At 51.0% G+C, this 15,582-nt stretch overlaps 1 protein-coding gene across 16 annotated transcripts in view; it reads right to left on the bottom strand.

Annotated features, from left to right (window-relative positions):
- ENDOV (endonuclease V) overlaps positions 1-15,582 on the bottom strand; it is a 187,367-nt gene that overhangs the window by 170,558 nt on the left and 1,227 nt on the right. For 15 of the 16 annotated variants that reach the window (XR_009560214.1, XR_009560215.1, XM_060290014.1 and 12 more), the window contains exons 3-9: positions 6,661-6,795; positions 6,414-6,453; positions 5,297-5,409; positions 4,363-4,431; positions 3,890-4,018; positions 1,961-2,034; positions 1,077-1,135 (exon numbers count right to left, since the gene is read on the bottom strand). Coding sequence is in view for 14 of the 16 variants with exons in the window: in XM_060290014.1 (XP_060145997.1) it covers positions 1,077-1,135; positions 1,961-2,034; positions 3,890-4,018; positions 4,363-4,431; positions 5,297-5,409; positions 6,414-6,453; positions 6,661-6,795 (619 nt within the window). In the remaining 2 variants the exon portion in view is untranslated. The remainder of the gene's footprint in view (positions 1-1,076; positions 1,136-1,960; positions 2,035-3,889; positions 4,019-4,362; positions 4,432-5,296; positions 5,410-6,413; positions 6,454-6,660; positions 6,796-15,582) is intronic. The other variant, XM_060290009.1, reaches the window with a different exon arrangement.

Genomic DNA, 15,582 nt, shown 5'->3' with positions numbered 1-15,582 from the left:
GAGGCACCCAGGGGCTGTGGGTGGGGCCGTGCGCCTCCCTGGGACTAGCTCACACCAAGAGGAGTGGCCAGGCAGGGTGCCAGAGTCAGGGCTGCCCTCCCACAGCAGAGACGCGTTTTGAGGCTGGGCCTCTGGGTGAAGAGGCTGGCGGGGGGGAGTGCGCCGGGTTGACAGGAACAGGGGAGAGCTATTGGCACTTGAACACAGTGGGCTGCCCGCCCTCGGGGCCCGTGGCCAGGATAGCAGATCCCAACACCCATCTCCTCGGGTACGGGTGCCAGCCCTCTGTCTGGCACCCCACCCCTGCAGCCCAGAATGCCCCTGTATGTCCCCCAACCCTCAGCCTTTTCCAGGCTCAGACACTGCTCTTCTCCCCTCCTCCTGGCCCTGCACGTCCCAGCAGCAGGCAGTCTGGAGACCGGCTGGGCAGCCAGGGGCCAAGCCTGACAGCAGCCACCCCAGTCTGGACCCTCCCCGGCCAGGGCAGAAGTGGCTCAGTGTAGCTGGTCGGCAGGGAGGGACGTGCTGGTTTATAAACAAACACAAAGTGAAAGCGGCACATGTACTCAGAGGAGCAGATGGGCAAGGAGAAGGTGTGCATGTATGTGCAGTCTGGCAGCTGTAAGCCCACCTGGGCGCTTTCAGAACAAAACAAAAAAACACCAGAAAATCCCCTATGAACTCTGAATCCCTTCCTGTGCTCCTAAGAAATTAACGTCATGTGCTCTCTGGGCCTGGCACTCTGCCATGTGAGCTCTGTCTTCCACTGAGCTCTCTCCAGGCCCCTGTGCCTCATGACCGTGGAATGGAAAGGTGGCCACCCCAGTCCATCCGAGCAGGGCTGTGCCTTCTGCGTCCCCATGTCCTCGGGCCAGGGTGCCCCACCTGCTGTGGGGGCCGCTCCCCCAGTCCCTACAGACGAGCTGGAGCAGGGCCACAGGCGGCCCAAGAGTCTTCCTGGCATCCAGCTCGGTGCCAGCCCCAGCCCTTGCCCTACTGCCCCTGGGCACCTGGGCCCAGGGCTTTCCGGTGTGTCCTGGGGTTTTGGCTGTGGGCTTTGAGGGGCCCGTCCTTACCTGCGGGCTCTTCTGAGGCTCCCTGAGGGCACGCCTTTGGCCTCTGTGCCTTCTTGCTCCTGGTAATGACATCAAGAAAGGACAGCATCAAACGTCAGAGCCCCCCTCGATCCCCAGGTGGTCCCTGGAAGCTGTGTCAACCTGGATCCTCAGGGGTGCGAGAGCCCAGGCCAGAGGGGGCAAGGCAGATCCCGACGGCCAGCCCCCACCGTTGGGAGAGTTCAGGGGTCCCAGCCACACCTTCCCACAGTTCTCAAAGCAGCTTAGCCAGGCCCAGGCCAGCACGGGCTTGGAGGAGAAGGGAGCACAAAGGAAACGCCGTGCTTGTAAGGACTCCTGGTGGGAGAGGATGGGCCTGATGTCCAAGCTGCCAATGGAAACCCTGCTATCTCAGTCTCTTCATCGGCAAAGTGATCACAGTGCCTGTCTCATGGTAAGTGCCGTTAGGATTAAGTAACCAGCCACTGCTGGCTGTGACTGTACCACAACATAGTGGGATGAGAATCACCGTGCACACCACACAGGTGAGGAAACAGGCTTTGAGAGCGTAAACGACACAGCAGGTGCAGAGCCAGGACATGAACCGGGACCACCTGACTCCCTCACCCTTTCTGTGGAGACCACGACATAAATGGACCAAGGTAAGCAGGGAGCGCCCTGGTGGGAGGTGAGCTTTGGGCTTTGGGGGTTGCTGGACAGTTCCCACTGAACATGGAGTCCACACTGGCCCCCAGCATTCTGCTGGCTCTTCTCCTGTCCCCTCAGGAACCCTGCGCCCCCTGCCTGGCCCTGCCTGTCTGGCCTGAGCCACAGCGCCACCGCCGAGAGGCCCAGCCACCAGAAGTGGCCCCACGGGGGCATGACCCAGCCACCCCAGCACTCACCTTTCTGGCCGCAAGGCAGGGGCCCCTTGGACTCCCAGGGTCCTGCGGATGTAGTCTCGGGAGCGGATGTCAGCCTGAAGAAAGGGATGGCTCGAGTGAGAGGGGTGGCTGGGGTCCCAAGCTGGCCTCTGGATCAGTCCCCACCCGATAGGGTGGCCCCTCCTGGAAAAGCCCACGGAGGCCCAGCCTGAGGGAAAAGGAGCAGCGGCCCCATCATGCGTGGGTGCCAGGAGGTCAGGCCCTCTGGTTGGGGTGCTTGACAGCATGTCCCCGAAGGGCCTGAGGAAATGGGCTGGGTGCCTCGCTCCTATTTCAGTTGGCTTTCAGTGGGTTTATAGCTTGTGCTTCCCTGTAGGTTTTGCTTGAGCCAACAGTTTCTCTGCTAAAGCCCTCTTCTCTGAAGGCTGTCCTCAGCCCAGCTTGTCTGTCCTCACTTTTGGTTCATCTGACTCCCTGGCTAGTGTCAGCTGCAACCTCTGTCCCTGGAGAAGTGTATGGAAAGTTCTTCAGAGTCACCAGAATGAAAGGGGGCTTCTGGGCCACAGGCTGGGATCAGGGCACATCCTGGGGAGAGGGGAACAGGCCTGAGTGGGGCCCCCAGGACCTTGCGGCACAGGCTCTCCCCGTTCCAGGGGGCCTGGCCTCAGGGAGGCCCCTGATCCCGGCTCAGATGGCTCAGCCCCGCTTTGGGCTGTGTGACTACAGGACACAACAGCTAATCCCCCCGACTGTTTCTACTTAAGAGTGAATGGGCAAGTGGGCAGGGTGGGCGGCAGGGTGCTCCGGGAGAAAGGCCCCGGAGACGCGAGGCAGCAGCTCCCGCCTTCCCCTGCAGCAACCGGTCCCGGCCTGGCCCGGGAGCTGGGGGCAGCGGGCCTGTGACCAACGGAGCAGGCCCTAAGCCGTTCTCTCAGCTTCTCCTCAGAGCTTACAGAAGTAGTCAGGAGGGCAAAGTGTACACAGGTGAGTGCGCCAAGGAAGAAGATGGACCAAGAGATAACCAGTGCCACTGGACAGGGCCACACCCCGTTCCTGGAAACGACAGGGTTGGTAGGCTCCTGGGTGCAGACGTCTGGCTTTTCTCTAGGGCAGACACACGGTCCTTGCCCACCTTTGAGGGGTTCACGGCACTTTACAGGGCATCCCCCCACCTGCAAGGACACAGCTATCATCCACTCTGGGGCAAGGCGAGACACAGAAGGGACAGAGACCTGCCCACCATACCAGCTCAGCAGAGTCCCTGGCTCTGAGGGCCTGCGGAGAAATCTCGGGTCGTCACCCCACCCACCACAAGGTCGCACAGGTGGATGGGAATGGGGGAGGAAAGGCTTCCTGGGGCCAGGACACGTCACAGGCTTTTGCACCTACGAACCCTGTACGGGGAGGGAAGGAGGCTGAGGCTGGTGGACACTTAGAAAGTCCACCCTGGAAGCCACCCTAGAGGCCTTGACTCTTCGCAGCCCAGAGAGTTGCTGGCAGGGGCGGAGAGCCACAGCCGCGTGCGTGCCGCTGCTGCCACCTGGAGGCTGCCCTGCACACCAGCAGCCGGGGGGGGGTCCCAAACCCTGAGGTGGTGGCTACGGGGGCTCTTGGGGTGGTCGAGGCAGAGCCAGGACCCTCAGGTTTGCGGTGTCACCAGGTGGTGCTGAGTTGAGAGTACCGAGCGGGCCTGTGGCACCTAGGCCAGGTTGCCTCTAGTTGACGCAGCACAGGCCTCAGGGACACACGGAGCAGCAGGCGACATACAGTCCCTGCTGGGAAGGCAAATCTGATGGTGTCCCCTCCCAACTCACATCCAAGGCCCTGTGGTAAATCTGAAGTTCAGGAGTACAGGAGTCCGGGAGTACAGGAAGAGCAGGTGCCATGCGCTAGCCTACCCACCTGGCAGCCCACTCACCTGGCAGCCCACTCACCTGGCAGCCCACTCACCTGGCGCACGGGCTCCGGGATCCGAAACTTGCAGCAGCCATGGGTCAGGCGCACGGCTGCCTCCAGGCTCATCTTGTGGCCCACAGAGACATAGAGGGGCTTGGTGCTGTGGTCGTGGCTCTTCAGGGCCTGTGACAGGGAGGGTGAGGTCAGGGCACTGGGCAAGCTCTGTGGGCTGGAGGACTGACATGTCCTGGGCGGTAGGCAGGAGCTTGGGAGACTGGCAGCACCCTTGGGGCACCTTCCTGATGTTTGTCTTAGGGACAGGGTGGGGCGAATGAGGGCCCAGAGGCCCCCTCAGCACAGTGGGGGAGGGGAAGAAATAAAGATGCAGGGGCAGCCAGAGTGGCAGGAAGATAGGGAGAGGCGGACGGGTTCTGGGGCACACACGTACATGGGTACTGACCCCAGGCCCTCTCTGGCCCTCAGCTGAGGGGTCTGCCTCGGTGGGGCGCAGGCCCCTGGCCACTCACCATGCCCAGGACGGTCCCGGAGCCTCCCATCAGAGGAAATGAGTCTCCTCCAGCCTTCAGGAGCCGTACCTGGAAAACAGAAAAAAGACTTGGAAAAACACCTTTCTTGGTGAAAGGCTTGAAGGCAAGCCTGCTCACCTTTAAAACCTGAGCAGCCGCTGGGCGAGGAGATGAAGGGCCCATCGCGAGTGGACCCTGCGTCCAAGCGCGGCCTGCAGCACCATCTCACCTTGACGAGGTACTCTCCTCCCCATTCTGCAGCAGAGAAGAGGCAGCAGCCTGCCCAGGCCCCAGTGCTGCAGGGTGGAGGCACCAGGCTGGTGCACACACAGGGCCACAACCCACTCGAGGCCACTTACTTCCTGCTGCTTTCTCTCCTGCTACAAATTTGAGCACTTCTGATTCAACCTGACAAACTTTTTGGAGTGGTGGTGGTGGGGACTGGCCCATTGGGTGGGTCGGGGCCCCTGTCAACTCAACAAACAGGCACTCCACACAGGCATGGGGGAGCTGGAAGGATGAGACAGATGCAACTGACCTGTTCTCAGAGTTGGCTGTCCAGGTTAGAGAGCCACGTGTGTCACCAGCTCCCGCCAGAGGGGGTCCCAGAGGAGGGAGATGCCCCAGGCAGATGGGGGTGGCACGGCAGGTGGAAAAGTACAGAGTGTTGTACAGGCCCCGAATGCCCGGTCCCCGATACCTGGAGGCTCTACCCCCACGTGGGGTGCCACAGCAGCACGCAGGCAGGGGTGGAGAGGAGGCAAGTGTGCACCCAGAGGCTGGGAGAGGAGCTCTGAGTCTCCCGAGATGACCCACCACCCACAAGGCGCGCAAAGAAAGCTGGTCTTCCTCACTCCAGGTCAGCAATCCAGGCTGGGAGGAGAGCGTCCCAGGTGGAGCTGGTCTGCAGCGGGGCGGACTCTGGCCCCCTCACCTTCTCCTTGTGCAGAGCGTTGTTCTCCAGCCCATCCACCTGCAGGAGTTTCTTGGCCACCCCGATGCAGGGCAGGTCTGTGACGACACCAAGGTGGCAGGCTACCCCAAAGCCTGTAGGGGCAGAGCAAGATGAGGCTGGGGAGGTGAGGCAATGAGCCCAGCAGTTTAGAGACAGTGTGGGGATGGGGGCCACACCAGAGCCTCGCTGAACTTTTCCACGTGAACAGAGGCCTGTCGGTGGGCAAGGACTTGTGGGACAGGGCTCTAAGCCCCACCCTGACCTCGGACGTGGCCCTCTACCCTGACTTCCGGGCTGGCAGGCTGGGTGGAGGACGACTCCCCCTCCCCCCCACCCTGTTCTGACAAGATTAGGAGCCTGATTATAATTAGTGTGCTCACATGCTTCACCTGCTTCTTTCATCCTCCCCTCCCCTTTGTGGCCACCTTCAGGCCTCTGCAACTCTGCCCTTAACTCGCCCAGAACTTTGGGACTCCTGCCAGGGCACAAGGATTGCAGTGACTGGGGGCCAGGCCCAGGGCTGGCCTGCTGGTCCTCCACTAGTGTCCAGGGTGGCTCTGGGCCCACAGGCTCCCAGGGCAGGGGCTAAAATCACAATGCCACCCCTTCCTGACTCCCTCTGCCGCCCAACCCCCAGGTTTGTATCTGAGGGTAAGACAGCCCCTCCCCCTTGGTGGTTCTCCCCGGGACAAGGTTCTAGCACCCAGGTGGGTGTGGGTTTCCCTGTGTCAGTGGGGAACAAGCACACCTGTCTGTTCCTGTTCCGTTTCAGGCAAGGGTCTGTTTAGGACACAGGGCAGGCCGCCAGTGGGACAGGCTAGCTGGGCTCAGGGCCTGAGACTTCTGGAAGCGTCAGGGCCAAACTGGATGTTGGTACCTGAGCTGAGCCAGCAGAGGTGGTGGAGGCAGGCAGGAAAGGGGCAGGGGTGAAGAGAAGTAGGGGCTCCTTACTAGGGGGCCTTGACAAGGGAAGCAAGGCCAGAAGGAGCTGCAAGGCCAGGCTGGTGGCAGAGGGCCTGGGGCCTGGTGCAGGCGGACTGCACCCCTCCTGGTCCCTCTCTTACAGCCCTCTCAGGGAGTCTTGGGAGCAGATTACCTCGGTGGTGGAGCACCCCATTTCCATCCACAAAAAGGACCTGGAAGAGCCACAGGGGAAAGTCACGGTCAGCTGAAGTGCCCCTCGCCCATCAGGTTGGGGCATCCCAGAGCAAGACGAGGGCCCCAGCTCTTTAGGTCTGATCCCTCTTGAGGCAAAAGCACTTCTCCAGGAAGCTCGTGGATATCTCCCTGCAATGGGGCGGGGCCTGTGGAGGGCCTTTCCTCCAACCCAGTGAGATACCTGCCTGGGGCATGAGGCGGGGCTCCTTCTCCTGCAGCTGCTGCACCGCGTCCACCAGGAAGGGCACCTCTCGGAAGGCCAGGAAGCCTGACACGTAGGGGGCTGTCAGGCTCACCATGCGACAGTCCTCATACATCACCTGCCACCAGGCACCCAGGTCACTAGGCACGCGCGGCCCTGGCCACCTCCCCCGCACCCTCGCATGCCCTTGGCCCTTATCTGACAATCCCTGTCACTCCGTCTCCCAGGCCCACCCCCAAGTCGCCCCCTTCCCTGCCTCACTAACTGGAGACAGGTGATCCACCCTGCAGATGGGCAGTGGGGATTCAAATGCTGCCATTTCAAAGGTACTGGCCACACCTGGTCTGTAACAGGCCCTCCTCAGGCTGCCTCCTTTGTAAATCAGACCTGCTGCCTCCCCACCCCACCCTGCTGCCAGGCTTTTTGGAGGCTCACAGAAGACAAAGCACAAGAAGCACCTGTGAATAGACACCATAGTGCCATATTAGAAGGGGCCTCCGGGAAGAAAAGGCCAAGTCTTCACAGAGGCTACAATAGCAAGAAGGGCAACTCTGGCTTTAAGAAAAGAGATTACAAATATTTCGGAAAAAGGACAGGCACGATCTCAGAGTGAGGCAGTTTGGAAGAGAACTGGGTCCCAAGGGATGGGAGAGTCCAAAAAGAAAAATTCTGAGGCTGCAAATAACCCCAGAGAGAGAAGAGGGGATACCCCTGGGGATGTTGTGCTAAAAGGCCTGGCTCACGCTGGGAGAAGTAGGGGCCAGGAGTCTGAGGCAGACCTGCTGGGGACCACCCAGAATTTTCACACGCTCTGGCAGACTCTTCTTCAAACTGAAAAGTCCTAACACAGCATGGAAGAGGAGGCCCTGTTGGTACTTGATTAGCATGTAACGACCCGCTCAGAGCACAGGACGGCAGCCCTAAGCCCCTTAAACATTGAGTTTTCATTACAGCCAGACCACCGGAGGTGAGAACGTTTCCCACTAAGCACACATTCTCCAGAACCTTCAGATGTCCTGGATTGTTACTGACCATCCCACCCCCCCACCAATCTCTTGGTGATAGCTTTCAAAATCATACTTCCACCTCTCCCTTGAAGCCAGGTCATAATGACATGTCCCTAAATGAAAAAATTACTCTAATAGCATGGAGGAAGGGGCTCGTCCTTCCAACATTTTTATCAGTGACTCACAGGAAACTCATCAAACTGCCAATGACCTAGAGTGGGCAGGGTCCAACCGGATGACAGACCAGAGAATTCGATTCACAGTGAACCCGGCAGGCTGGAGTGCTGAACCCCATGCAACAGGATGACTCTTCACGGGGACATGTGTGAAGTGTGGTCTGAGTTCCCACAGGATGATGGTGGCTGCTTACGTTTGAATCCCTCTGCACAAGCTCCAGGAACCAGAGATCCACAGGAGAGGAGATGAACCCCCTCTACCCCATGCCCACAGCATAACAGGGAGACAAGCCAATTACAAGCAACGGTGTGCATCTACGGGCGGAAATAAACAGCCCAGACTCACAGAGCCAGCTCTGGGCCCCTCGCCAGAAAGGCAGGTGGGGAAGGGACGAGGGCAGGGGGTGTGGTGGGGCATAGTGGTAGGGAGCCTGATGGAATGAGACCTGGGGGGCAGCCCCAGCCTTATCAGGAAGATGCTGCTCTGGGGAGACACAGGTGAGCCCTGGGGGCTTGTGGAGAAGAGAGCGAGGCCAGAAGTGTAAGGTCCCTTGGAAACGAGAGTATCAAAGAATCAGAAGAGACACTGGCCGTCTTTGCTTCTGAAAAGGATGCCATTTATTGGCACGACGATACTTCACCGCCCCTCATGATTTAAGAAACCCACTGAGGCACCCAAACCCCTGGCCCTTGAGTTTCCTGTTTAAATACATTTTTTTTTTTTAAGGCCACACCGTGTGGCATGCAGGATCTTCCCTGCAGTGGAAGTGCAGAGTCTTAGCCACTGGAACACCAGGGAAGTACCTAAGTACAACTTAGAGTGAACAGAGAACTCAGAAGGCAATGATCAAACCTTGTGAGTTGATGAAATACTGCCCCCAACCAGTTGTGCAGCAGAGGTAAGTTAACTAAACGCCAGACAGAGAGCACAACCTGGCAGAAATAAAAACAGAAACACAAAAAAACCTGACAAGACAGAAAACCCAGCATATGCATGACTGAAAAAGAGAAACAAAACTATGGAGCTGAAATAATAAATATAACTAATACTTAAAACCACAAACTAAGAAACGTTCCAAAAATAAAAGAAGATCTGACCCCACATATTGAAAGACCCAAGTGGGAACTTGGGGAAACTGACATGGAAGTCAACTCAAGATGTATCTTAGTGAAGATCCACCAGAAGGCAGGCAGCAGAAGCAAGAAGAACTACAATCCTCCAGCCTGTGGAATGAAAAACTGCATTCATAGAAAGACAGACAAAATGAAAAGGCAGAAGACAATGTACCAGATGAAGGAACAATATAAAACCCCAGAAAAACAACTAAATGAAGTAGAGATAGGCAACCTTCCAGAAAAAGAATTCATAATAATGATAGTGAAGATGATCCAGGACCTCGGAAAAAGAATGGAGGCAAAGATGGAGAAGATGCAAGGAATGTTTAACAAAGACCTAGAAGAATTAAAGAACAAACATCTAGAAGAATTAAAGAACAAACAAACAGAGATGAACAATACAATAACTGAAATGAAAAATACACTAGAAGGAATTCATAGTAGAATAACTGAGGCAGAAGAACGGATAAGTGACCTGGAAGACAGAATGATGGAATTCACTGCCATGGAACAGAATAAAGAAAATAGAATGCAAAGAAATGAAGACAGCCTGAGAAACCTCTGGGAAAACATTAAACACACCAACATTCACATTATAGGGGTCCCAGAAGGAGAAGAGAGAAAGGACCCGAGAAAATATTTGAAGAGATTATAGTCGAAAACTTCCCTAACTTGGGAAAGGAAATAGCCACCCAAGTCCAGGAAATGCAGAGTCCCAGGCAGGATAAACCCAAAGAGAAACACACTGAGACACACAGTCATCAAACTGACAAAAATTAAAGACAAAGAAAAATTACTGAAAGCAACAAGGGAAAAATGACAAATAACATACAAGGGAACTCCCATAAGGTTAACAGCTGGTTTCTCAGCAGAAACTCTACAAGCCAGAAGGGAGTGGCAAGATATATTTAAAGTGATGAAAAGGAAGAAGCTACAACTAAGATTACTCTACCTGGCAAGGATTTCATTCAGATTTGACAGAGAAATCAAAAGCTTTACAGACAAGCAAAAGCTAAGAGAATTCAGCACCACCAAACCAGCTCTACAACAAATGCTAAAAGGAACTTCTCTAAGTGGGAAACAAAAGAGAAGAAAAGGACCTACAAAAACAAACCAGTAACAATTAAGAAAATGGTAATAGGAACATACTTATTGATAATTACCTTAAATGTGAATGGATTAAATGCTCCAACCAAAAGACACAGGCTCGCTGAATGGATACCAAAACAAGACCCATATATATGCTGGCTACAAGAGACCCACTTCAGACCTAGAGACACATACAGACTGAAAGTAAGGGGATGGAAAAAGATATTCCGTGCAAATGGAAACCAAAAGAAAGCTGGAGTAGCAATACTCATATCAGATAAAATAGACTTTAAAATAAAGAATGTTACAAGAGACAAGGAAGGACACTATATAATGATCAAGGGATCAATCCAAGAAGAAAACATAACAATTATAAATATGTATGCACCCAACATAGGAGCACCACAATACATAAGGCAAATGCTAACAGCTATAAAAGAGGAAATCGACAATAACACAGTAACAGTGGGGGACTTTAACACCTCACTTACATCAATGGACTGATCATCCAGACAGAAAATTAAAAAGGAAACACAAGCTTTAAATGACACAACAGACCAGATAGATTTAATTGATATTTATAGGACATTCCATCTGAAAACAGCAGATTACACTTTCTTCTCAAGTACACATGGGACATTCTCCAGGATAGATCATATCTTGGGTCACAAATCAAGCCTCAGTAAATTTAAGAAAATTGAAATCATATCAAGCATCTTTTCCAACCACAACACTTTGAGATTAGAAATCAATTACAGGGAAAGAAACGTAAAAACCACAAACACATGGAGGCTAAACAATATGTTACTAAATAAACAAGAGATCACTGAAGAAATCAAAGAGGAAATCAAAAAAATACCTCGAGACAAATGACAATGAAAACACGATTCAAAACCTATGGGATGCAGCAAAAGCAGTTCTAAGAGGGAAGTTTATAGCAATACAATCCTACTTCAAGAAACAAGAAAAATCTCAATAAACAATCTAACCTTACACCTAAAGGAACTAGAGAAAGAAGAACAAACAAAACCCCAAGTTAGTAGAAAGAAAGAAATCATAAAGATCAGAGCAGAAATAAATGAAATAGAAAGAAAACAATAGCAAAGATCAATAAAACTAAAAGCTGGTTTTTGAGAAGATAAACAAAATTGATAAACCTTTAGCCAGACTCATCAAGAAAAAGAGGGAAAGGACTCAAATCAATAAAATTAGAAATGAAAAAGGAGAAGCTACAATGGACACCACAGAAATACAAAGCATCATAAGAGACTACTACAAACAACTCTACGCCAATAAAATGGACAACCTGGAAGAAATGGACAAATTCTTGGAAAGGTGTAACCTTCCAAGACTGAACCAGGAAGAAATAGAAAATATAAACAGACCAATCACAAGTAATGAAATTGAAACTGTGATTAAAAATATCCCAACAAACAAAAGTCCAGGACCAGATGGCTTCACAGGTGAATTCTACCAAACATTTAGAGAAGAGCTAACACCCATCCTTCTCAAACTCTTCCAAAATATTGCAGAGGAAGGAACACTCCCAAATTAATTCTACGAGGCCACCATCACCCTGATACCAAAACCAGACAAAGATACTACAAAAAAAAGAAAATTACAGACCAATATCACTGATGAATATAGATGCAAAAATCCTCAACAAAATACTAGGAAACAGAATCCAAAACACATTAAAAGGATCGTTCACCATGATCAAGTGGGATTTATCCCAGGGATGCAAGGATTCTTCAATATATGCAAATCAATCAATGTGATACACCATACTAACAAACTGAAGAATTAAAAACCGTATGATTGGACTTCCCTGGTGGCACAGTGGATAAAGAATCTGCCTGCCAATGCAGGGGACACGGGTTCGATCCCTGGTCCGGGAAGATGCCACGTGCCATGGAGCAACTAAGCCCATGTGCCACAACTACTGAGCCCGCATGCTGCAACTAAGGAGCCCGCGTGCCGCAACTAAGGAGGCCATGTGCTGCAACTAAGGAGCCCACCTGCCACAACTATGAGCCAGTGCAACCAAATAAATAAATAAATATTAAAACACCACCACCACCACCATATGATCATCTCAATAGGTGCAGAAAAAGCTTTTGACAAAGTTCAACACCCATTTATGATAAAAACTCTCCAGAAGGTGGGCATAGAGGAAACCTACCTCAACATAATAAAGGCCATATACAAGAAACCCACAGCAAACATCATTCCCAATGGTGAAAAACAAAGCATTTCCTCTAAGATCAGGAACAAGACAAGGATGTCCACTCTCACCACTATTATTCAACATAGTTTTGGAAGTCTAGCCACAGCAATCAGAGAAGAAAAAGAAATTACAGGGATACAAAAAGGAAAAGAAGAAGTAAAACCGTCACTGTTTGCAGATAGATGACATGATACTATACATAGGTAAATCTGAAGATGCCACCAGAAAACTACTAGAGATAATCAATGAATTTGGTAAAGCTGCAAGATACAAAATTAATGCACAGTAATCTCTTGCATTCCTATACACTAACAACAAAAGATCAGAAAGAGAAATTAAGGAAAATTAAGAAATTAAGGGGAGGCGGGGCTGGTGGTGGTGGTGGGATGAATTGGGAGATTGGGATTGACATATATACACTAATATGTACAAAATAGATAACGAATAAGAACCTGCTGTATAAAAAATAAATAAATAAAATTTTTAAAAATGTATCTTAGTGGGAAAAAAAGTAAACAGCAATATACTGGACCCCCCCCTCAAAAAAAATCTCCACAGTAATCATAATCTACTATCAACAGCAACTATAACATAACACATGTCAAAGTTTTACACATCAGAGAAAAATACAAAATCAGCTTTCAGAGACATGTGGGGACAACTGGGGAAATGTGTTATGGAATGGGATTCAGGTGGTGATGGAATAATGTATGTATATTTTAAGGTATGATAATGACGCTGCCATTATGTAGGAAAATATTCTAGGACAGGTTTGCTGAGCTGTCACAACCTCTAGGAGGCACTCCTGAATCTCAGTGCGCACACACACAAAGACTACAAAATCAGCTGAATCTTAAGCAGAGGGTATACGGGTGTTCAATGTATTACTCTTTCAACTTTTCAGTATGTGCACACATTTTCAAGTTAAAAATCTGGGAGAAGGGATGAAATGAGAGAGTAGCACTGACATATATACATTACCAAATGTAAACTAGATAGCTAGTGGGAAACAGCAGCATCGTACAGGGAGATCAGCTTGGTGCTTTGTGACCACCTAGAGCGGTGGGATAGGGAGAGTGGGAGGGAGGGAAACGCAAGAGGGAGGGGATATGGGGATATGTGCATACATATAGCAGATTCAGTTTGTTATACAGCAGAAACTAACACAACATTATAAGGCACTTATACTCCAATAAATGTTAAAAAAAATTCTGGGAGAAGGAAAAATCAGTTGTATAATTAGCGTGTGGGCATGATCTAGTCAGTAGTCTCTGTGAAGATATGCAAGTTTCAACCTAAGCTGGCGTTGTGCATTAGGCCCACCAAACGTTTGAACCAAAAGGCTGAACTGCACTTGAGGTACTCGATTCAGTTCTGGGTGCTGGATGTAAAAATGGGCCCTACTCACTGAGGGCAGGCTGGAGGACAAGCAGCAAGTGAAGGAGCTGGAATCACCTCAGTGAAACTCAGGAGAACACAGGACTGTCTTCAAATAGGAGGGTAGGAAAGGTTTGTCCTGTGCTCTGCACCTTAAGGCAGAAGTCACAAACAACTAAATTTCAGCTCCATGTGGAAAAGAACACACGAACCAGGCTTCCAACTATGGAACGGGCTCTGGTGTGAGGCCACGATTTGTCAGGGATGGTGAGGAAAGGATTCCTGGCTGTGCGAAAGGAGACCAGTGATTCACAGCCTGGCTTTGCTTTGGAATCACAGGAAGGATTGTTTAAAAAGGTAAATATCAGTAAAGGGAGTGGGGCCCTGGAATCTTTTTTTTTTTAACAACTTTATTGAGATATAATTGACTACCATAAAATTACCTGAAGAGTATAATTCAACGCTTTCTGGTATTTACAGAGTTGTGCAACCATTATCATAATCCAATTTTAGAACATTTTCACCACCCCCAGGTAATTCTTATACCCATTAGCAGTCACCCTCCATCCCAATCCCTAGCCCTCGGCAACCACAAATCTACTTTGTGTCTCTATGAATCTGCCTATGGAATCCATATTTCTAAATGCACTTCCAGGCGACTCTCATTGCATAGATCCATGGTTGGGCATTTGGGAGTCATTGGACCAGACTATTCCAAAATCATTCCCTAGTCTAAGCTTCCATAGCACAGGATGACAAGTGCTGACTACATCCAAGTAGCAAGCACTCTGCTCAGTGCTGGGGCTCCAAAAGAAATACAGTATAACCCTGCCCTTCAGAACCTACAGATGGTGGGAAAACCAGAATATACCAATAACTTTTCTTTGAGGTAAGGGGAACTATTCAAAACTATTATTGCAATGAGGGGAGGAAGACTACTGCAAAAGGAGAGTGCTCCGTTAACAGGCTGTAAGATCTGCGAGTACCTCCTAAACTGATAACTTTAATACAGTGTGAGAAGCACTGTAATAGCACATGCATAAGAAACAGGCCTAGGACAGAGACAAGGGGGTGGTTAATTCTGCAGGTACGGAAAGGTATAGAGCAATGGGAACAAGTGAACTGGGTCTTGAGAAGTGAGAAGTCATCCTCAGAATTAACAGTGGCTTAGCATTTAATTTTTGAGGGCTTACCACACGCCCATTATGCTAATTGCTTTCCATACATGATCTCAATTATTCCTCACCAAACTCTGAGTCAGGTATCAATATATTTCTGCTGAATTTTGACTAAAGGATCTTCCAAGTAAAGCACAAAGACGCTGAGGCAGGAAGGTAGTAGCTTTGGGATCAGGCAGAGGAGCAGGGAGGGGGAAATGCTGAAGCTGCAGAGCAGAGGTTTCCTCGTCAAGCTCTTCTTTAGCCAAGGCTTCCTGAGCTGTTGACTCCAAAGGAATCGTGGGCACGCTGTTCATTCATTCACGTATCTATTCGATCGTCTTCTATGTGTCAGGCATTGAACTAGGTGCAGAGGCTACAACCGGCGGGCAAGACAGCATGGTTCCTACCATTGTGGAGTTTACATTCTGGTAGGGGAGACACACAGGCCAATTCCATCCCAGTGTGATAAAGAGGAATGAGAGGGTGCTGAGAGCAACTCCTGGTCTTGCAGGACGAAGGGGGGCTTACTGGAGGACCTAAGAGATGAGGAGCAGTTAGCCAGGAAAAACATTCCAGGAGAGGAAACTTCACTGCTAAGATCAGGCAGGCAGATACAGCAAGGCGTGTTTGAGGAAGCCAAAGGCCTCTGGAGTGGGGAGTGGGTGAGGAGCGGGTGGTAGCCAGAGGTGAGCCTACAGAGAGTTACGTTAAGCAGGGGTCAGATCACGAACGGCCTTTATGCCTTGTCCATGA

Source organism: Globicephala melas, chromosome 20 (genome assembly GCF_963455315.2).
Source record: "Globicephala melas chromosome 20, mGloMel1.2, whole genome shotgun sequence".
NCBI lineage: Eukaryota > Metazoa > Chordata > Mammalia > Artiodactyla > Delphinidae > Globicephala > Globicephala melas.
The sequence above is the reverse complement of the archived record's forward strand: the minus strand, read 5'-3'. Positions and strand labels throughout refer to the sequence as shown.